Below are 23,741 nucleotides of genomic sequence, written 5' to 3'. Positions count from 1 at the left end.
AGGATATTCAGGACCTCGCCCGGCCTTTACGCCACTGCATATCTGTGAATTTCAAAATTCGATCAGCGAAATTGTCATGTGGACGCATGCGCAGCTTTTCCTCTGCGCGGGCACTTCCTTTCCGCGCGTACTCCATTCCGGCGCGCTGCGGGCCATATTTTGTTTTGCGGCGTCTTGTTTTTGAGTCGCTCTGCGGCTTTCCGCGCCGCGAGGCATCGCTTTGCAAGTATTTGTCGCAAATACATCCTTCGATCCCGAGGGCCTGCCCTATTTCGCAAAGAGAAACTGCTGGAACTCGCTCCTCTTGACGATTGCTAAGCACTACCAGACCCCGCTATAGCGGACTCATAACTTGTAACGTGGGGTACGTTCATATCCAATGGCATTGTTTCCTTTCTTGCAACTATTTATGAAGTTAATATCATTGAACCTCCATTCACGAGCAATTAAACTTATGAACAAATTATCGTTTAGCAGTATCATGAGATCGCATACTGTATTCTGAGAATACAATTGCACAATCTGTAGGAAATCAACGTTAGGGATCAATAATAATAATAATAAACTGGCAAATGTTGAAAAATAAGCCTGCAACTATGTATAGACAACAAAATAGAAAATAAACAGCAACAAAAAACAATAGTAACAAAATTTTAATCAATTTTCTATTTTGAGAAGAATGCGCTTCTCTCTCTCTCTATATATATATATATATACATATATATATATATATATATATATATATATATATATATATATATATATATATATATATATATATATACACATCTGTGTGTGTGTAATATTTTAATATTTAATTTAAACTTAATTAATTTCCTAATTTTTAGCTTAATTTAGCCCATATTAACCCTTTCAAGGGCCGTGGATAGTATGCTTCCCACCAAATTTATCAATCTTTGTATGAAATTATGTAGGTTGGCATAAGTTCTGACAAATTTTTTTAGTAAGTCAGAAACTTAGGCGCTTCAGTTCTTTATCTCAGACAAAAGAATGTGTCTTGATTTTTTACTTAATTATTAATTAACCAAATTAATTAATTAATGAAATTAAATTTATCTAATAAGCTAAATGAATCCCTTTTCTTATTCTAATTTCAAGCCTAAAAATATTTTAATATAATATGACTAGAAAAAAATGGCCCTTTAAAGGGTTAAATTAGCTTTAAACTTAAGTTTGATTCATTATGCCTCTGTAATTCAATTGCAGTACGATTTAAAGAGAGACGATTACTTCACTCAACAAAAGATTCTCATTCCCCAAGTGTGGAAGTTTTTTTCTCTGATATTCGCCAAATGAAGTTTCTTTCCTCTGCATTTTCATTATCGAGCAACAAACAGCGCGTTTTGACATTTAATGTGCTCCAGCCAAGGTTGATTTCTTTTTTTTTGGGGGGGGGGGAGGGCGCATAATGAGCTTTGAATCGCTGTTTAAAATCAGACGTAAACTAAGAAATGTTTAGCATATGCATACCACAGCTCTTGCACAGCATTTGCGCATGCGCATTTTGAGGTTTTCGGACATTTGTAGTTGGAAAATAATTAAAATCGCAATTATGAAACTCCTTTTTTAATTTTGATATGACTTTAATATACTAAAACCTTCCCCAATAAACATCCTACAAAATGGTACAAATATATCCAATATCAGTAAAGTATTTCTCGAGTTTTTCTCTTTCAAACATACAGTGGCTTTCAGGAGACTTCCTTTTATTCTATGCATAGATAAATACTTTAAACAGGATGGGTAATAAAAATGAGATTTTTTCCAATGAGCATTAATTTTCAATGATCAGCTCGCGTGCATTTTTCAAATGTTATGGAAAGGCTGGTCACTATTTATTCAATTCGTTGTTTACGATGATTTTTTTAAGTTATATATTTCCAATAAAAGATTTCATAAATTTCTTAGAGGTGTCAATTAAAAACTATGATAAATTTCTTTAGTTTAAACGAAACTCTGGTAAATCTGTGCCGTGCATAAATGTAAGGAAAAAAAAAAAAAAAAAAGGCTACACATTGCAGAAATATGTGTACATGCATGCCCCACTAAGTTTTTGTTTTGAAACTGTGGAGGTATCCAAATTTACGTTTCTGTCGAAATTTGAGTTGCTAAATATTGCGCTAATGATTTTATAGAATAAATAATAAATTTTATAAATCGATTAAATTTTTTTATTGAATTAAAAAAATTGAACATTTTTCAGCATTTCTCATATATGAAGTAAGCATAAAGAAATAAATGCAAACATTAAAAATTACAGTCTGGAAAATGTGTTGATTTTTTAAGTTTTAGATCTCCCTAAGTCCCAAAAAATAATTTTTTTCAGATTACATTTATATGAACGCTTTATCAATAGACTCGTTTGAGTCCTTTAAATCTGTCTCTGTCTAATTCAAAAAGACGGATGAAATTTGGCACGTGGTTTCTTATATCAGAACTGTGGATCTGCATCAGTTCATGAATGAAATGCGTCAAAAGTACAAGGAAATTTTCCTGTAGATATGCCGTACTGTTTCGCAATCATGCCTACTTTTTTTTAACGTATGATAAATAGCTACATACTGGATTATTTCTTTCTTTCTTTTTTCTTAGTTTTGTGGCATCTGCTCTAAATTGTAAGCATTTTGTTCAAAATTAGGTGAAAGTATTTCAAAGCGAACCATGGATTAAGAAATCTTGTTATATAAATGGCTCTTAAAGTTTTATATACAAGATAAACTTTAAATAATTTTAAACATCTTTTAGATTCACAGAGCCTCACTAGATGTCGCTATGAATGTGTTCAATTAGAGAGTTCTTAAAAGGAAATCGCTAAACGTCACTTTAATTTTTTTTAGTGTCTTCTAATCTATTGTATTAAACTGAATTTTATTTTTATTGTCAAAAAGCTGCCTTTATATATTGAAAATCCAATATTACTTCTATTCTTCAACATTAGAAAACAAATTTAATTCCTTTATAGCAACGATAAAAGATCTGATAAGAAAGATCCATCCATTAAATCCCTGTGTTTGTGTGTGTGTTTGTTTGTTTGTTTGTGTGTGTGTGTGTGTGTGTGTGTGTGTGTGTGTGTGTGTGTGTGTGTGTGGGTTTTCATTTAAAAAAAAAGACGTTTGTAGAACTATCGACAATGACTCAAAATTTTCTTCATATCAAAGTTGTTGATAATTAAAACTCAATCTAAATGCTGTTACAAAGTTTTTCATACACAAAGTTCATATTTGAACAAAATGTTGAAATTTAACATTTATCTTTGAAAATTTTTCCCATTTTTTCATAATAACTAAAAAATTTTTTCAAAGAGATATGTTGATTCAGGATTTAAGTCTAACTGATAAGAAGAATGATCCAGGATATAGATAAGCATAATACATTGATTTAATCATTTCACTTTCACATTCCTTTGATTGCATAATAAAAGATAACTGAATTCTAATTTCATTTTTCATCCATATTTTTTTATCACACATTTAACTGCCATTTTAATCTAATCAAATTTTTTTTATCAGTGATAGATTAGAAGCAATAACTGATCCTTTAAATAAACTTTATTAGAATTTTTTTTATCTAAGAAAAAAATTGAAAACATTAAAAAATCCGTTTCCTAATCTTATCTTATAATTATAATTTTATTATGAAAAATCTGTTTATGTTCCCCAAAATATTATATCTAAATATGGGTGGGGGTGGGGTCTTTGTCTTCAGCTTCAAATATTTCGAATCTCTCTTTGCCGTACAAATCAGGGGGGAGGGTTGGGTATTTCTATGAGGACTATGCCCCTAGCATCGCTTCTCTCATTGTATTACGGAAACCAACTGTCTTCGTTAAACTTTATCGCATACACTCCAGTAAATTTATTTCTCTCCACCGGTATAAAATTGTGTGGGCCTTGCATGGTTTTGGTGAACATACTTACGAAATATAGATCTTTAGCTCTGCGAATCTATCGTGAGAATACATATTTTCGACGTCAGCCGACTGAGTAACACCAAAACTTGACATTAAATTATAATCATAAGATAACATACCGAATTTCATTGATTTAAGCTTTTGCACACACGAATTATTATGTTTTCGTGCATGCTAAATTACAGCCTGACAGACGGGCAGTCATTTGACAGATTTGGTTCAAAATTTAATAACGATCTGTATTTTAGATATTGCTTTTGTTTCAAATTGCACTTGTTGTTGTTTTATGAACACACCCACTGACTTTAAGAAATCAGTGATTTTAAGCCAAGGGAGCGTTTCTTCTTTTTCTGTAGTGCCATCTGGGACCCAGAGTACGATTTAACTACACACACGTCACAACCCTCTTTAGAGAGCGGACTTCATTCATGCATTGCATTCACAGATCGTAATTTAGACCTGAATAAGAGAACGATTACCACCCCTGATTCAGTATCCACAATGGCATTACTCTGGAAATGAAAGACTTCGTGACCACCACAGATTTATATGCACGCCAGCCACCACACAAGTTTTCAGCCGTCGTGGTTCGAACTCGCAATCCAAGGGACGCGAATCCAACGCCGTGCCAACTAGGCAGTCCCGGCCCACGCTTTAAATGTTAAACCTATAAACTAAATTTTGATTGAGATTTATAAATTAGGCTTATCCGTATAGCTCAAGGTATTTTTAAGTTATCGGTTTCATAGGCCAAAAATATAATGCCAAAAATCTAGGCCTCGGGGGAGTTCTGACACTTGGAGATAGTCAACATTACGAGTTCGAATTCTTTTTGCGAAATGCAGTGCTTCCCCTATACTTCACTTATGAGAAAGTAAAAAGCAAAAAATTATGTCTTATGAATTAACTAAGTCTATAATCATTAATTTTAAAATACTGAAATTTTCACTGACTTTAGTACCACTTACATCATACTGATGAACTCACCAAAAAAATGTGTTCACATTTAATTTTGTATAGTAATCGAACTGTTCGATTGTAACTATGAATGTTACCTGTATTGTTCTTGTATTCATAATAAAATGTTGTTGATATGTAATGATTTTAAACACAGTGACAAGTTCCACACAGTAACTTTCTATACTCTTCTTCCTTTCTCTTTTTAAACTTGCATTTTAAGTATTTAATTTGATTTTATTTGCTTCAATTTTTTTTTATAAAAAATACCGAATAAGCTGAATATAAATAGTTTTTACTTACTGCACATTCTATAAATTTTTTTCACCTTTATTTTAATAATGATCATTCAGAGAAATTATTTTTGAGGAGAAAATAAATCTATCTTAACTACATGCTTTGATCAGTGCTCCCGTTTTATTGGGGGTAAAGCTATGTAAAGAGACATTAAATCGTATTCTTTTTTATTATTGCAATATAAAAATTTCTAAGATGTCAATTAATCAAAAATTAAATGAAAATTGGCATTTTTCTGGAACAACTTCCAAAAATATAGCTACTTATTAATCATTTGCATACCATCTTAAAATTTAAAAAATTATACTCTTTATATTATATAAAATATACATTATAGTCTTGAAAATTTATCCTGAATTTTGGCAATTTTTTAAAATTATTTTTTGTTTAGCTTTCAAAGATAGATTACATTGTCACCCTAAAATTCAAACTGTTTTTACTGTCTCATCAATTATTTAATCTGTGATTTCCCTCCACTATTGAAAGCTAAGGAAGGACTCTATCTAATATCTGAATCATTTAAATTACAAAAAAGGAAACGAGAGTATTGTGAAAGTTAGAAAATAGATTAACCAGATGAATATAACGCTTTATTAAGCGTTATGTTGCCATTGGAGTTGGTTCTATTCGAATGTTTCATAAACAGTGAGAGGACAATAGTCATGAGATAGCAACATACAAATATATAGATAGCAGTAGTATAGCTTACAAAATGTATAAATAAGCAATGCATAGGCAAGGTTTTCATTTGTATTCAAGTGATTCATGTTAAAGGGTTTCTAACTTTTTTGTGACAAACTTTGAAAGCGGAATGGTAGTTGGAGCTGGGCCCATGGGACATTCCATTTCGAATGTCGTTACGGAATTCAACATTCCATGATCCACAGTGTCAAGAGTATACCGAGAATGCCTAATTTCAGACATAATCTTCCACCATGGACAACTCAATGACCGATCCCCTACACTTAATGAATGCGTAGCATTATCAATGTTAACAGACAAACAACAATACTTGAAAAAAACAGCAGGAATGATTGGGGAACTTACGCCAGACGTCTTCATTAGAATAATGCGATAAAATTTGGCTTTAATGGTCTATGGCAGCAGAAGATCGAGTCGAGTCCTTTACTAACAGCCCGATATTGCCCATAATGCTTCTCTTGGGATTTTAACCATATCGGTTGGACCCTAGAAGACTGAAAAACTTTGGTTTAGTTAATTGAATCACGATTTCTGTTGGTAAGAGCTTGTAGTAGGGTTCGAGTATGGCGCTTCGAGTAGCCACGAAGACCCAAGTTGACACAAAGACACTGTGGCAACTTGTGTCACCATCAGCCCATACTATTATGGAGCTGATGGTGACTCCATAATAGTATGGGCTGTTTTTACATAGAATTGGCAAAGTCCTCTGGTTCGACTAAATCAATCATTAAATGGAAATGGTTATGTTCAATTATTCGGAGACCACTTGTAGTTATTCATGGATTTTATGTATTCAAACACCGATGAAATTTTTTGGATGACAGTACGCCATATCACAGGGCCACAACTGTTCGCGATTGGTTTGAAGAAGATCCTGGACATTTCCAGCGAATGATTTGACCACCTACATTTATAGGATTCCTCGAACATTTATGGGACATAATCGAGAAGTCAGTTCGTGCATAAAATCTTACACCGATAAAACTTTCGCAATTTTGGATATCATAAAGGCAGCATGACTCAATAATTCTGCAGGGGACTTATCCATGTCAGATAGAGTTGCTACACTTCGCCAGGAAAAAGGAGGTTAGACATGTTATTAAGAGGCATTATGACTTTTGTCACCTCCACGTTACATAGATTTCTAAAAGCAGCACTGGCAAAGCAAAATACATAAAAATACGGTATTTTGAATAAGCAATTAAATAACATTAACTGTTTTTTTTTTGTATTTTAAATTTCATAGTTTAATAATTTTTTATTTCTATAAAAAAATATAATAGAAAATAATAACTTTTACTGTTTTTCTTTTTTTTTTGCATGTAATACATTTCTTTGTTGAAAAAGTATCCCCAATACCAGCTTAAATCAAATGGAAAATTTTATAATAAATCTAGATTGCTTTATAAGCAAGATAAAGCTTTTTTATAGTCAGAAGTTTTAGAAGTATGGGCAGATGCTTCCTTTATGAGGAAGAGTTTTATGCATTTCTTGGAATATTTCATTAAAATTGAAATTTTTTTATAAATTTCTTCTCTTATTTTATACTTGCAGCCTTTGACGACTGGCTGGTTAGCCGGTGTTAATGGTCGCTAAAGTTTTTAATGTAACATTTTATGAAAATTAGCCTCTTAATAGCTTCTTCAGCAAAGCATTTTTAAACTTCAAATTTTAATAGTTATTTAATAGTCATAACTCATACTATATAGAAGCCTTAAGCAGTTCTGTTCATTGTACAATGTGCCTTTCTATTTCCGATCAACTCCCGTAGAATTTGAACATTAAAGTAGAAATGACCTCAATTAATCCTTTTTGCTAAAACCAAGTATGTATTTTTTAAAAATGTGAATACAGGAAACAAAATAGTTCGGCATCGAAATTTTATGCTCACTATAGAATAATTTTCATAATTTATGCAATATTTCAAAGAATCATTCTTTAAAAATTTCTCTAATTCATCATAGATTTCAGCCTTCTAGTTTCACTTTCAAAAGGATTTAAATGATGCAAATAATAATTGATTTTGTTTCAGTCAATAAATATGCTTAAAAAAATGATGATATCTTAATTTTATTCAGACCTTTGGTCCTAAAGAATTAAATCCTCCGAAATATTCTTGACTCTCCAACCATGAAATAAAAAAAAAGTAAAAATAAACGTTTCTATTTCCTGCGATCAAATCTGACAGACTTATGAAATTTTAAATATTAAAATTTTAGAAAAATCAACATTTTCGTAATCTTAGGCCAATTAGCCTAAAACTGATTGGTGTTTCTTTGACGCTGCGATAGAATGGTGTAAAATCGTGCGTTTTTTTTTTAAATAATGATATTCATCAATATTAATATAAATATATGATGACTAGTTTCAGTTTCAATAATAATCTAAATATAGTCATTGCTTCCTAAACTATTAGATGGCGCCATGAGTAACATTCTGAATTTATTCGGAACTTAAAACAGCCGTGAGAATCGTAAAGTGGTTAACGAAAACATTTATGGATGTCAATATACCGGTTAATAACTTCTCTATATAATTTTGAGAATTTATTTTATATTTGAAATATTGTTAAGGATGATAAATTTGCTAATTTTTTTTTTATTAAAAATTGTTACTGCGAAATAAAAAAAAGTGAAGCAAAAGTATTTAGAACTGATGTGAAATAATTGAAGTCGAGTTTGTTTTGTTTTCTTTTTTTGAAAACGCTATGTTAGTCTGCTAAAATACTTGATTAAACTTTTTTTATTTTATTTATATTATTCTGAATTTTCTGTATTACTTTATAAGACAGAAACCTTGTTTATGAAGAATTTTTTCTTCATTGATTCTAAAAAGAAAATTCCTGTACATTTTTTTCATATCTGTAAGTTTTTGCTATGCGTAAACACATGATGAAATAAAATTGCAAAACTTAAAGAATTAATTAGTATTCCACTCTTTATTCTTAACAAGAGAAAATTTTTTTATTGAAATATTCTGTTTCCAAGTTAAGTTTTCATGTAGAGTTACTTCTAGTTCTGATTAGACTATGTCAAAATAATATGAATCATGATCAATAATTTCTTATGTTTTCATTTACTGTTGAATGAGCCAAATACTTTTTTTTGTATTTTTAATAACTGGTTTAAAGAGTATAATACTTAAGAAAATGTATATTTTATACAATAACCATAAAAAATGTATTTATTGATGGTAAAATAATACCCATCAAAATTTCATTTTATTACTGACAAAATTTCTTTTTATAACTATGCACTAAAATGGTTTCATTGAGTGCATTTTATTAATATCAATAATTATAAATCTATTACTTAATCATAGTATCTCTTTCAATTTAGAATTTTTGAAAGTAGTTTGTAAGTATAATATTAGATATTTCATCTATAATTTTATTAATTCTGATTGAAGTATGACAAAGGCTTTACTATGAGCCATTTTTTTTCAATTAAATAGTTCTATATATGATTATAATGTCTTTAAAACTAATCAATATGTTGAAATAAAATTAGTTGTAATCCTAATATTTAATATTTTGTATAATGAAACTTTAGATTAAAAGTTGTTTCATTTTAGGGATTTTTTTTCTATAGTAGAAAGATGTAGAAATATGTATAACATTTCTCTCTTTTGAGTCAGTCGTTTATGGCTCTCTCTCTACCATCAATTTGAAATGGTATTACATATTACTCATTTCACCTCAGTACTTTGCTTAATTATTTGTTCCCTTTTTTTCCAAAGAGTCATGGGTGCAAGTACAGTAGAAATCGGTTGCAGAATACATTGTGATGGTGAATATGGTACAGTTCTTTATATAGGCCCAATATCTGGAATGGATGGTAAGAAAAAGTTACATTTTATCTTAATAATTTATGTCTATATGTATGTATTTTAAAGATTTATAATAATAATACTTGAACAAACTGGTTATTCATATTTGTTAGTTAAGTAGTTACATTTTATAACTAAAATTTTTTCTTTCTTCTCGTAGGGATTATATTGTTCCTAGGAAAACCCCTGCCCCTTCATATATAATTTCTTAATTTTTATGATGTTTAATACTTTGTTTTGGAATTCTTTAGTTTCCAAGAAAGAGAACTCATTTTTATTGCTAAATTTTGATGGCATTAAGATTTTTCTTTAATTAAAGTTTCTTTCATCATTAAAGGTTCACAGTTGAATCATCTAATTAAAGACTTGGCAGAAAAATCGATTTGATATTAAAGGATCACAAATTTATAACTCAATCCACCACAAGATTCCTCATGAACACTGACTAGTATTTGTTAAATCCATTATATGCTTCTTTGGTGCTGAAAATTGGGGAGAAAATACAGGATCATGTGCCATCCTTGTCATATGTTTGTGGCTGAAAATCATGATGTCTGTCACAAAATATCCTCGATGTAGCTTCAAAATATGACAATCTAATTGAACCAAGTTAAAAAAAATATTTTTAAATATTGTGTTAATTTTTTGCTCATAATAAAACTCTTGTTGATTTTTAAATTTTTCTTTAATTTCCCCCATCCTCCTCCAGAAAAATTGAAAATCACAAGATTCAGTAGACGAATAATCAGCAAATATGGGTTTCTTTCCCCAGAATCCTCCAGGAGAAGTACATACATTAGATCTCTGAGAATGTCATTTTAAATTAAAATATTTATAAAAGAATAATATTAAAAAGTAAAGAAGAAAAAAAGAATTTAATAAATTTATACTTGAAATAAAACTGTTATTTGTTTATGAAATACATAATTAGTTTTTATACTCACAATAAGCTTTCTAATTTTTATAATTACCTTTAATTTTAAGTTTAATTTAGATGTAAATTAACTATAAAAATTAATTTAAACAAATAAAAATATTTGAAAACTTTAATCAAAATTCAAATGCCCATCACAATAACTTCCTTTCATTTTCAAATTTTTTTTTATTTAAAATGCTACTTTTTTTATATTTAGATTCTTCTGTGATTATATATAAAGAATTTTTAATGCTTAGGAAATTTTGTTAAGGTGAAAAAAAAAAAAAAAAAAAAAACAGAATTATATAGAATAATATAAACAGTAATGCTTAACTTATCTAAACCACCAAGTTACCAAATTACAACTACTTGTTAAACAACCAAGTAGAATAAATTATTCTCAGTTTTCAAATTGGGAAATTTTATTATTATTTATATTTTATTATTAACAAGAATATTGAAGATTTATATAATGGATTTATATTATTATTTTATGTTATATTTCTAATTTTTTTTTTTTTTTTTTTTGCAATTTAATTTTTATTTTGTTGTATTTGAAATATACAAAAAAAAAAAAAAAAAAAAGTATTGTAATTGTTCAAAAAATCCTATCATAAGGTTTTGATGAATTTCCACATCTTATGCCTCCCTCAGTTAGAAAAATATTTTGAAGGGTTTATGTCTGGAAATACAATAGCTTAATTTTTTTTTTAATAAAATGAGCTAGCCAATTGAAACTTGGCTGCAGTTTTTACACCTAAATATCAAATTTAATATCAAATTTTAGATGAAATATGTCATTGGAAAATTTCTCTGCACATGTTCAAATAAACATAAAATATCAAAGTAATAACCTATTTTAACCTATAGTAACAAGTAATGACCATAGATGAATACCACCAAATAGCTTTATCAACAGAATAATAATTTTGTATTTTATATTACTCCAAATCTTGCATAAGTTTGACTGTTAATTAATTTGTTTATCCATGTGCTTATGAATGTAATAATACTACAACATAAAATGCTTGAAAGATTAATTTTCTGTATATGATCTTAATACAAAATTTTAGATATGCATCAAATTTTGCTTGCAATTTGCCTAGAGAAAGAGGATGAGAATTTTTACTTGATAATAAATAGGACACTAAGAATAATAGGACACTTGAGTGACCATCAAACATTTGGATTAATTAATTTAAATTTTATTTTAAGTTATTTTATGCTATTTTTATTATTTTATTTATCAGTTTCTCTCTGCTTTTTACAATTTGAAATATGTTTGTATTGATTTTAAACAAAAATAATTGTCTTTTATATGTATTTGTAATTTTATAAAATGTCAGAATTAGTTAATTTATGTGTACTTTTTAAATTATATTTTTTTTAGGTACCTGGCTGGGTATAGAATGGGACAATCCATCCCGTGGTAAACATAGTGGATCTTATAAGGATGTAACTTATTTTACCACCAGGTTTGTTTATTTTTTATTAAATTTAAAATTAAAATTCAAGAATTAAAAAAAAATCTGTGGAAAATTTTTAAAGATTTTTGCAAATCTATTATAAGATTGAAAATAATTAAATAGTTGCGATTGTAAATTTTAAATAAGAATTTTCTTTTGTCATTTTTTATATTTAAAAAATTAAAATATTCGTAAGAGAATTGTATTTTTCGTATTTACTTGAATTGTGTAATAGTCTTAATTAAGTATCATAGCAATTAAAAAATATTGTAAATAGTGAAAAAATATATTATTACAATCATGCAAGTGATAGCACTTTTGTAAAATAAATAGTCATTTCTTACCATTTCTCCTTAAAGAATCCTTTGTATATGTGCATAAAAGAGATAACATTTTATATTAAATGAGTTATTTGTAACTATTTATGGCATAGAAAAATATGCTATGAAGTATAGGAGTTGAAAAGCACAGGTAATTAAATAAAGCACAAATATTTCTTGAAATGATTTTTTTTTAAAGTGTCAAATGTAATTTCTTTTAGAGTTCCAAATGCTGGTAGTTTTATTAAGATTTCTAAAGCAGACAATGGGATTTCATGTCCAGCTGCTATAAGGATCAAGTATGGAAAAGCAGATGATTCTACTGTGATACCAAAGTTAATTAACTTGCCTCAAAAATCTGGACAAGAAAGACATATTGAAATGGTTGGCATGGCAAAGATCATGGGGAAACAGAGGTAAATTGTTATTAAAATAATTTTTTTGGGGTAGAAAATTTAATAAAATCATAACTTTTATTTTATTTAGTCTTCAAATTTTTATAATTTTCTTTTACTTTCTATAAATAACCAACATATTCTAATTTTTGATTAAGGGAAATTGTTTCTCAATTAGATTATTTTTACTTTTGCTGAAAGTTCTGTTGATGATCAAAGTAAAATTGATTTTCATAATCAACTTGCTTGTTTTTACTTATTTTTTCAGCAATTTCTCTCAACTGACAGATATTGTTCTAACGGGTATGCTTGTTAATGGACCTGGCAAAGAGAATGAATTAAAAGAGCTTGTACCAAATGTTAGAGACCTTGACTTATCACAAAATTTGTTTTCTACATGGGATGCTGTGAATGGTATTGTGAAGCAGTTACCATACCTCTCCATCCTAGTACTTTCGTAAGGTTTTTTTGATTTTTATTTCTTCTAATTAAATTTCAGCATTATAGTCAAATTTATTCATACTTTTGGTTTTCTTTTTTCAAAAACTGAATTTCCTTCTAAGTTACTTACAATAATAATAAATTTCTTGTGTGTTACTACATTTACTGTTTGTTGGATTTTTGTAATGATTTTGTGTAATAAAGCGGTATTCATATCTAGGTCCAAATAGATCAAAATTTTCTCTCATTCATAAATATTGACTTTCTTACTTAGGATTTTTTTTCATGATTTATTCAACTATTTACATAAGAAAATACAGGGAAATTAAAAAGCATTATAAAATAGAGGTTAGTTCATATAAGCCAGTAAAGGAAAGAAAATTTTTAATTTTTCATCTAAAAATTGCTGTTTTATTTAAACAATGCAGCAATAAAGAATTATTATCTTAACAGTATAAAAAACATTTTTTATGACTGTTAAATCAAGGTATTTAATCTCTTTTCTGCTTATTCTTCTTTTCTCCTGTATAGATCAGTCCAGTTTCCAAAATAGAAGGAAAAAAAAATACTGATATTTGAACTGAAAAATACTGATATTGTTATTACAATCTATTTGAATATTACTGGAGCTACTGAAACTGAAAAAATACATTCTTCAGTTGAGTGCTTTATATTTGTGAAGAATACTAAATAAATAAATTAATTAATAATTTTAATTTTTCATCTAAAAATTGCTGATTTATTTAAACAATGCAAGAATAAAAGATTATTATCTTAGCTGTATAAACAAAAAATTTTATGACTGTTAAATCAGGGTATTTAATCTCTTTTCTGCTTATTCTTCTTTTCTCCTGTATAGATCAGTCCAGTTTCCAAAACAGAGAAAAAAAAATACTGATATTTGAACTAAAAAATACTGATATTGTTATTAAAATCTATTTGAATATTAGTGGAGCTACTGAAACTGAAAAAATACATTCTTTAGTTGAGTGCTTTATATCTGTGAAGAATACTTAATAAATTAATATGCATGTCCAAAAAAAATATGAATTTAAAATATGAATGTTTTTTATAGTATTGATCAAAATACCTTATATGTAGAGAATTAAATACTAGTTTTTTATAATAAATAGTGAATCACAGTATATATTTATAAAAAATAAAAATTATTTATTTATTTTAAATTTATATATAATTTGAATACTTTATTAATGTGAAAAGAGAGATTATTATGAATAATTTATATCTGTGCCAATATGTTTTATTCTGAAAGTAATAATTTCTGTTCTTTTGATATTTTTAATTTAGTAAAAATCGATTGAGGATTTTTGAAGGAGAAGAAACAATACGAGAAATTTACAAGTCACTAAAAATGCTTGTTTTAAATGATGTTGCATATTGCTGGAAAGAGGTATTTCTTTACTTTTTGCATGTGTATTGCATATATTTTAAGTCAGTTAAAAACAATCTTGTTAGTCAAATCAGTTAAAAGTAATCTTGTTATCAAAATGTATATGCTATTTTTCTGAAACTGAATTTTTCTTTTATGATTAAATAAGTACTTTGATAAGATTATTGTTATGTCAAGTAAATAAAAAATCATACAATAAGTTTGAAATTGTTAATTTTGTTTGCATTTATTTTTATGTAAATTCATTTCAAGGTTTTAAGAAATAACTTTGCTTCTTTTTATTTATTGAATCATTAAATAAAAGTCTAAACACTTATATGGCATCTGAATATTTACCATTATACCATATATAGCATTATCTGCTATTATAATTTCATTTTATTTAGCTGTTATAAAGTCATGAAAGTCTTAGTGACTTTTTTTTTTCATTAGATAATGTTTTTCAGATTCTATCATGTGCTGTTCTGTGGCCTTTTATAGAACAATTGTGCGTCTTGGACAATGGCATAACAACTTTAGAAGCTCCAACTTTTCCAATTTTTTCTAAATTAAAATTACTTAGTTTAGATAATAATCCATTGAAGAATTGGAGTGAAGTAAATAAATTAGGTGACTTAATGAAGTAAGTTCCTTTATATTTAGCTAAAATAAGTTATTCTATTGTTATATTTAAATGCATTTTCAATTTACCATTTCTTCATTGAAAATAATTTAATTGTGAATTATTTTAATAATGAATTGAAAGCATCAAAAATATCATCTTTTAATCATATAAATATAATATTACTTATATAAATATGTTTTATAATAAAATTCATTTTATTTCTAAGAAAAGAGTCCTAATTTCAGGTTGCAGATGGATGCTAATTTCATTATGCATATAATCACATGAAATTAAATCATTTTTTAAGTATCTAAATCCCATCATTACTTAAAAAAAAAATTCTGATTATCTTAATATGTCAGCTGACTCTTGCTCCTTTTTGAATATAAAATTTTTTTAAATAATATTTTTCAATAATATTTATGAATTTTTCTTGCCATGTAAATTAAATAAAACAATTTTTTTCTTTGTATTAATCTTTCTCATATTTATATTACTTCAGTGATAAACGTTGCTGGCTAATTATGTTGCTAAGATAAATTTCAACACTGTGATTTTTCTTCCACCCTACATAAATAAAAAAAGCTCATTTTCTCTCATTCTCTTCCTGGTAATTCCATTTTTAAAAATTTTTAATAAAATATTATATTATTTAGGATTTTTCATAAATAATGTAAGGAAACTTTTATTCTTAAATTATTTTTTTCAAATTACACTTTTTCATGCCTTGTTTACTTTAATGTTTTGAACTTAGCGAAAATGGAATGTTCTAAATTTAAGTCAATGAGCATATCAAATATTACTCTTATATGTATTGAATCTTTATTTTTTAAACATGTCTCACAGTTTTATCTTCCAATAAGTTGGATAGTTTTAGCACAAAAATTTGCCTTAAAGTTATAATATAGTATTTAGTTAGCCATAAAGTTATAGTATAGTAGTTAGAGCCATAGAATTTGTTTTGTTGTTTTAAATAGCCATTCTGTGCATTTAAACTATGTTTTTAATTATTTTTTCTATTTTTTTTTATCTTTCCTAGTTTAGAAGAAATTCATTTAGACAATACATCCTTAGAATCTATTGAATTTCCAGATGCTTCTCCTATTGAAAAAACAAATTTTTTTCCAAGTTTAAAAGTGCTCTCCATAAAAAATAACAGATTTGAAAGGGTAATTATTTTTTTTCTATTTTCTTTGGTAAATTTTTTTAAAAACCTAGGATATGTATTTTATTTAAATATTTTTTCTATTTTAGCATAATAATAAAACTAACAAAGTCAGAGTTTCAAATATATAACGGAATCTCCTTGCAAACATAGTTTTAGAAAATTATGTCATTATGTCACATATAATCCAAGTTTTAAACATTTTTCTTAATATTAATTATTTGTCAAACTTGATACTTTGTTTTGTAGCCTCATATTGGCTATGGAGATAATGAGAGAAAAAAAAAGAAATTGTTTGTATCATTAAGAGAGAAAGAAAGAGAGAGAGGAAAAAAAATCAATAGCATTTTATTATTTAATGGTTTATTTTATCATTGATGATTTAAAATTGCATAATTTGAGCTGCATATTGTCTTGACCTTCTTGTATAAAAGATAAAAACTCAAAAATTGGAACAAAATAGAAATGAAAATATTACAAAATAGAGTTATTCAATAATTTGTATGACACATGTAAAATTATGATTTTTAAATTTATTGGAAAATATTAAATTACTCTTATTTTATTTTGATTTCTTCAGAATTGTACATATATAAATTCTCTTAATTAAAAAATACTCTTAAGATACTTTTATGATCACTATAAATGATAAGTAAAAGATATGTATCTTGATCTTATCTGGAACCGAAGAAAAGAAAGTGAATTGTTTTCTGTCAATTTTTTGAAAACTTAGATAGAATGCACTATTGCATCGAAATTTGTCGAATTAACAAGTTGTCAAAATAATATTTCTGGTATCTCATTTATCAACCTCCTTCCAGTGTAGCTAAAACAATACAAAAACAAAAAATTCTTAAGTTTCATTAAACATGTTTAAAGCTGACTTTTTAATAAGTCAGTAATTGATTGGCAAATGTTAATGAATTCTATAAACTTTAGATTTGTCCCTCTTTCTCATTCATTTCATTTATGTGGAATCAGAACAACTTTAAAAATATTTTTTGATAAACATTTAATTTTCTTAAAAGAAACAGACATTAATTGTTTTTAAATGGACCAAGCAAAAAGTTATTATTTTTAATCTTCTTATTAACATTACTTCTATTATATTTGATTGGATGCTGTTCAATAATCTCATTTTTTTAACTATGAAAAAATTGAAATTTATTATTTTGGATAAAATGTCAAAATAAATTTGTCTAGTTATGCATAGTATGCTGGGATATCATTTAGTTTCATCCATTTTTTTTAATATTTTATAAGAAAATGGATCATATCTGTTAATGCTGCACATTGAATGTTGTACATGTGTTTTTATTGAAAAAAACAAAAACAATATCAATTCTGTTAGATAAAAAAATTGGCATTTTTTTTGTTTGTTTTTTACCAAATATTTTAAATTTATTTTTACTGGGCTTGAATTTGTTGTTAATAATACTTCTGAAAGTCAACTGCAATTTTTATTTGCACAATCTGAGTGTATTATACATTTAATAAGTTTTTAATATATTTTAACATTTTATAAATGCTCCTCTTATGATGTATTTTTTTTTTATAGTGGCAAGATATTGGAGAATTAAATAAACTGAAAAGTTTAAGGAACCTAATGGTTAATAATAATCCTATTATTCTATCAGTAAATCCAGAGACAGCTAGGCAATTGATTATTGCAAAAATTCAAGGACTTGAAATATTAAATCGAACACAGGTATTTCAATATTCATGCTGTAATTATTAATTATTATTTAAAATATTGAAAATTTTCATGCATTATTTCTGAATGAACATTTAATATATGCTTATAAAGTGAAGAAAATATCAGAAAAATTGCTGCATTATATTGTGGAATATTAAAATTAATTTGTAATTTGATAACACATGATTTTTTTAAGTAGATAAATTTTCTAAACCTTAACTTTTTAAAAGAATATAATTAAAAAAAATGTTAGATATCTTTACTGTTTTTTAAAATATCGTAAACTTTCATTGAAGAATGTTCTAATATGTAGAAAAGTTTAAATCATTATAATTTAAAGAGAAATCAACTCGCAACAGTGCAATTATAAAATTAACTTGGTATGGCAGTTGTATTCAAATATTAAGCCCAGTTTTATGATTTAAATTTAAGATTTATTTTAAATTAGCAATTTGTAAAAATTTAATATATATCTGTGTTTGAAACTATCATTTAATTGATTTATATGAAAAAAGTTGTCTATTTAAAGTTGAACGTTTTTTTAGCTATTTGAAAAACTAAGCCTTTGATTTGGATACCTCATCTATAGCACAATTTGGTTATTAAATATGTAATTTTTTTGTCAGATATATATAGATTTGTACAGAAAAACTAGCAAATTGATTTCTTTGAGAAGAAAAAAAAAAAAGTCCAGTGGTTTTTTTTATAAGTTTTTTTTTATAAGTTTATAAAGAACTAAAAATGTTTTTTTTATTCAGTAAATAATTTTGCAGTGAGTTGTTTTTCTGAGTGAAGAGGGTTAAACCTTACCTATTATTATATCACCTTTACTAGAGTTTAAAAAATTGTTAAAATCTTGAAAAATTTATGTCACAGCTTCTAGCTTCATGATGATTGTTTAGAGATTAATCCTCTTAAATAATTGGAGTTCTTGAAATATTTATATACTGTTAACAGTATGAGAGTTTTTAAATTATTTTTTGTGTGGTTCAAAAGAAATTTGTTTCAGAGTCTTAGTAAGGATTAACATTATTCATATTTGCCTCTTGCTTTAGTCATGCTTGAAAGATTACCTTGCTAAGGATTGGAGAGTTTCACCTTATTCTGTGCCTTGAATTTTTTTCCCAATTACAGTACAGTAACAGTAATCTGTTTAATGATCAATGCTACTGACAAGACATGATGTTTATGAATTATTACTTCAATGACTATAATTTAATAAATTATGTAAGAGCTGACAGTAGCTTTTTGCTCTGGTATTTGAATTATGAAATACTTTTACGTTTAACAAACAACTTTACTGCATAAAAACTTGCAGTTACTTTGATTTTGATACCTACTATAGATTCATTCTATTGTGGACATCAGCAGCAAATTAAATGGCCCTAGATCATTATATCTTAATGAAATAGTAGAGTTGAAAAAACTAAATATTTGGTCTCTGTTATGTGAAACATTTTTATATTATGTATTAAAATTGATATTGATAATAATTATGTAAATTTTATTGTTTCATAATGAAAGGACTTTCTTTTTAGATTGAGAGGTCAGAGAAGAGAGGCGCTGAACTGGATTACCTTAAAAGGTATCGAAATGAATGGGTTACAAATTATGGAAATGGAACTCAGAACAAGCTTTCAGATTCTTTCATGACAGAACATCCTACTTACATCATGCTGCTTCAAAGTAAAATAAATATTCTTAAATTAATTAAAATAAATATTGTTATGACTTATTTGTTAACCATTATTATTATTTTTTTTATATTGGCCAGTGGCATAACTGGATTGTGAGGGCTCTGAAAATGTTTGAAATTAAATTTCTTTCTTTCCTTTATTTTTCAATCTTAGAAAGTAAGAAATTAAGAGAGTCTAAGTGCCTATGTAGTTATAAAGATTTGAGTTAGAGCTATCTAAGACTTTGGGTTTCTGTCATTTGCTGGTTCTATCCTATAGCTACACTATTCATTTCATTATCATATTTCTTACCATTTGCATCATTTTTCAAATTTATTTAGACATTTTTTATTAATTTAAAAACAATTTTTAGATTTTTTTTAAAAAAAAGATTCATTATTATTACATCTAACTTTTTTTTAAATGAAAAACTAACTGTAAAAACAATGCAAATATATAACTTTATAACCATTTCATTACTTATTTTCAGAGCATGGAGCTGCTGATGAAAATGAAGTCAAAGAGCAAAGTGCTTTAATAAAAGATAATTTGATTTGTATCCTTTGCATGAATAGCTTTTATTATACTATTGATAACATATGATGATTGATAACATATTAAAATAACAGTTTTTTTTAAAATTAAAATTAAATGTCATTTGAAAATTATGTATTTTTAAAATTTGCATTTTTTTATTTTATCATATTATACTAAATGGAAATTTTTACTATATTTTTATTTTAGAAAAATTAGTAATGTATTAAATATACAGATTTCATTTTCTAAAAGAAATAAACTACCAAATTTGGTCTCCATTTAGTTTTCAAAAAGCTGTTATTGTTATAACATTTTCAATATGCCTTACATGTTTAACTGATTATAATGAGTCACTTATTTTATGTATGCTCCTTAATGTAAAAAAAAAGGTGTAAAAATTTTCAGTCCAAACATGCCTGATAAGCCTATGCTAATTAAAAAATTACCTGGTATGTATTAATATTTTATATTAATTTATTTTTACTTTTTATATTGAAATGGAAAAAAAAAAATTATTTCATGCTTTTTTTTTTTGCTATCAGATTTTATTTTTTATATTAAAATATCATGTTGAATTGTTTTGTATTAAAAGTGAGTGTCATCATTTTTTTTTCATAGCAATAAGAAAGATAAACAAAGAGAAGTTTTGCTGATAAAAAGTGTATATATATTGCTGTAGCTCTTTAATAGGAGAGTGTTTTTCAAAACCATTTTCCTTATTAGCTCAGAAATGAAACAGCATTTCACAGCATACGAGTCGCATAAAAATCTTTTGTTTATTGAAATGTTGCATCTCATGTGGATCTTATTTAACAACCACAAAATTTTGCTTAATCTAATTCAATTAAGTTAACATCCCATTTTGAGTTTACATAGCAAATATATTTTAAGAGAGATCTCATAATTTTGAAACTTAGTTTCAAGACAAAGATGGTACTCTTATGTAAACTTTACTTCACCAAATTGAAGACATTTGACCCATTGGTGATCTACTTTAGCCATTAGTGACCTACTTTAGCCCATGATCCTCCCATTCCTAAACAAGGTGCTTCCATTCAGGTTGTTATGGTCATAAGTGTTGCTTAGAATTGATATTATATATATATATATTCAAGGAATTTGAAGATAAATTTTGTACAACCTTGGTGGTGTCCTTGTCAACAATAGGTGTCCTTGAACTATCTGTAATATTCCTTATATATCTAAGTAATTTTGAATCTTATTAAGACGAAATACTGTAATTTAAGCAAATAAAGCTGTGTATTTTGTCTTAGGGCATTAATTTATTAGCCAAGGGCTAGTTCTTAAAGTTCTTGTAATTGCAATTACTTTTTTCTGAATGTTGAATAATGAATAGACCTTTAAAAATTAAAAAAAAAAATGAAATTAATTTTATAATTTTTATAAATTATTTTTAAAAAAACTTATTTTTGTATTTTTAACAAAAATTTATATTTTCAAATATATTCTTAAATTGTGTATAGTTATAGAATACTATATTTAATATATTCATACTATGTGCTACTATATTTTCTAATTATTTTTCAGCTGAAATGACTGTTGGTAAATTGAAAGCTCTTGTTAAAAGAATGTTTAAAGTAGCAGCTCAAGAAGTAACACTTACACGTCTATTTAAAGAAGTATGTCAAAATAAGTTTAATAAATAATAAATTAAACTTTAAAAATTAAGAATCTTGTTCGAAGAATAGCTGCATGATTATGTTTTATGCTTGTTACATTTATTTTTATTTTATCGCTAAAATTTAATCTTAATTATATTGCAGCAATAATATACACACAAAAAATGTGCTAAATGTTGTCATAGTGTGCATGAATTTAAATTTAGTAACTAAAAACTTGAAAAATAGAGTATATTCTTTAAGAGTATATTCTTTATTCTTTGTTAAGTATATTCTTTAATTCAAATTAGAGAAAAAAATTGTGTGAAAATAAGATTATCTCTGAAAAGCTTAAAATTCAATTTAAAAAAAATGTAAAAATAGTTTTTATCTAATTATTTTGAAACTGCTGTCTTAGTGAGCACTTCTAATCAAGAAGTAACTACATGCTAAATCTGATAATTCTATGTCTAAAAGTCTGACCTATTGAGTTTTTTAAAAATAATTTTTCATTATTTATGTTGCATTATGCAATTTGCAGTTATTATGGTAGTCATACCTGCTAATTAATCTATTAAAAATTTCTCACATCACTTTACATTTTTGATATATCACATGATGAATCAAAGTTCAGTTCTAACAGTTCGTTATAGTGAATAATTAAAAGATCTCTCAAACTTAAAATCAAAGTTCTCGATTATGGCTAATTTTTTGTAAAAAGATCTAGATTTAATTTTTTCAAAATTAATAATTTACGCTGACTGCTGTTGTCTGAATCACTAGAAAGGAAATTTGTCGAGTTTTTAAAAACTTATTTTAAAGTATAGTAAGTGAAAAAGTCTCAATTTATAGTTTTTAATTTAGGCATTTAATCTTACTCCATTTTAAAGGATAATTAAAGTATTAGATTGTTTTTAAGAATTTTAGTTTAAACTATGCTTAAATAAATTGCAATTAAAATATAATTTAGCAGTTTCAATTATAATTGTTGAATTTGATCATGACACATCTTTCCTTTAAGGGCAGAATAAACTCAGTTTTCTTTGTCTTAATTTAGGATGAATCTCAAAAAACAGAAATGGACAATAACCTTAGACAATTATCTTTCTATTCAATTTCTGATCAAGATAAAATTGCTGTGGAATGGTGAAAATTAAAACAGTAAATATCTTTGATTATTTTACTCTGTGTTCATAGAATTAATATAAAATTGGACAAATTGCGATTAATATTGTTTGTTTCTTTACAGATTGAAAGCTTCAAAAAACTCTTGCCGTTGTTGTACTATATTTGCATTGCTCACAAATTTTATTTTAGCCTGCTTTGTAAATTATATTTTTATTACTAATAAATCATGTTTTTATATGTGTGTAGCAATGTGTTTGAAAATCGCTTTTTCTTTCTTATATAATGAATATTGAATTTTTTCCTTCTATCATATGAAACTAGCAAGTTGTTTATGCAAATACATGTAGGAAAAAGTCTCAATATGCAGTTATTGAAAAATAGTAATATCAGTGAGGTTCATTAGGGCTGTTTAAACTAATTAGAGAAATTGATTTTAACTTAACTGAAGCAGCAGTTATATATGTTTAGCAAAAGATTTTATTCTAATAGTAGCAATTTATTTCATGGTTGATTCATAGCATTTCATCTCTGCAATTGTTACATTGCTACAAATGTGGGATGACAAGAAATTTAGATATAATTCAAATCCTAATGTAACAGGATGTTATGTTAGGCTTGATTCATCTGCATTTATATTGTTTTTAAAAATTTA

At 26.5% G+C, this 23,741-nt stretch overlaps 1 protein-coding gene across 2 annotated transcripts; it reads left to right on the top strand.

Annotated features, from left to right (window-relative positions):
- Window positions 1–236: 236 nt before the first annotated feature.
- On the top strand, window positions 237–23,326 carry LOC129984189 (tubulin-specific chaperone E-like). Of its 2 annotated transcripts, none has more exons than XM_056094003.1 (15): window positions 237–364; window positions 9,626–9,723; window positions 12,022–12,106; window positions 12,639–12,833; window positions 13,081–13,269; window positions 14,562–14,664; window positions 15,111–15,286; window positions 16,308–16,437; window positions 17,992–18,141; window positions 19,668–19,815; window positions 20,296–20,361; window positions 20,732–20,791; window positions 21,891–21,982; window positions 23,019–23,122; window positions 23,211–23,326. In XM_056094003.1, exons 2-14 carry the CDS (start codon window positions 9,630–9,632, stop codon window positions 23,109–23,111), a joined length of 1,581 nt encoding a protein of 526 aa, XP_055949978.1. In that variant the 5' UTR covers window positions 237–364; window positions 9,626–9,629; the 3' UTR covers window positions 23,112–23,122; window positions 23,211–23,326. The 2 variants fall into 2 exon arrangements, with proteins under 2 accessions (XP_055949978.1, XP_055949977.1); XM_056094002.1 differs by lacking the exon at window positions 237–364 and adding an exon at window positions 8,560–8,750.
- The last annotated feature ends 415 nt before the right edge of the window (window positions 23,327–23,741 follow it).

This window comes from Argiope bruennichi, chromosome 9, assembly GCF_947563725.1.
Source record: "Argiope bruennichi chromosome 9, qqArgBrue1.1, whole genome shotgun sequence".
In the NCBI taxonomy this organism is placed as follows: Eukaryota; Metazoa; Arthropoda; class Arachnida; order Araneae; family Araneidae; genus Argiope; species Argiope bruennichi.
Note: the sequence above shows the minus strand (reverse complement) of the source record. Positions and strands in the feature narration are given on the sequence as shown.

What these genes read in the sequence shown, in the direction of transcription:
- LOC129984189 (XM_056094003.1), top strand. Translation starts at nt 9,630, where the DNA reads ATGGGTGCAAGTACAGTAGAAATCGGTTGCAGAATACATTGTGATGGT. An exon ending in AAGATCATGGGGAAACAGAG is followed by an intron (nt 12,834 to 13,080) that starts GTAAATTGTTAT and finishes TTATTTTTTCAG; the next exon opens with CAATTTCTCTCAACTGACAG. An exon ending in AAATATTAAATCGAACACAG is followed by an intron (nt 18,142 to 19,667) that starts GTATTTCAATAT and finishes CTTTCTTTTTAG; the next exon opens with ATTGAGAGGTCAGAGAAGAG.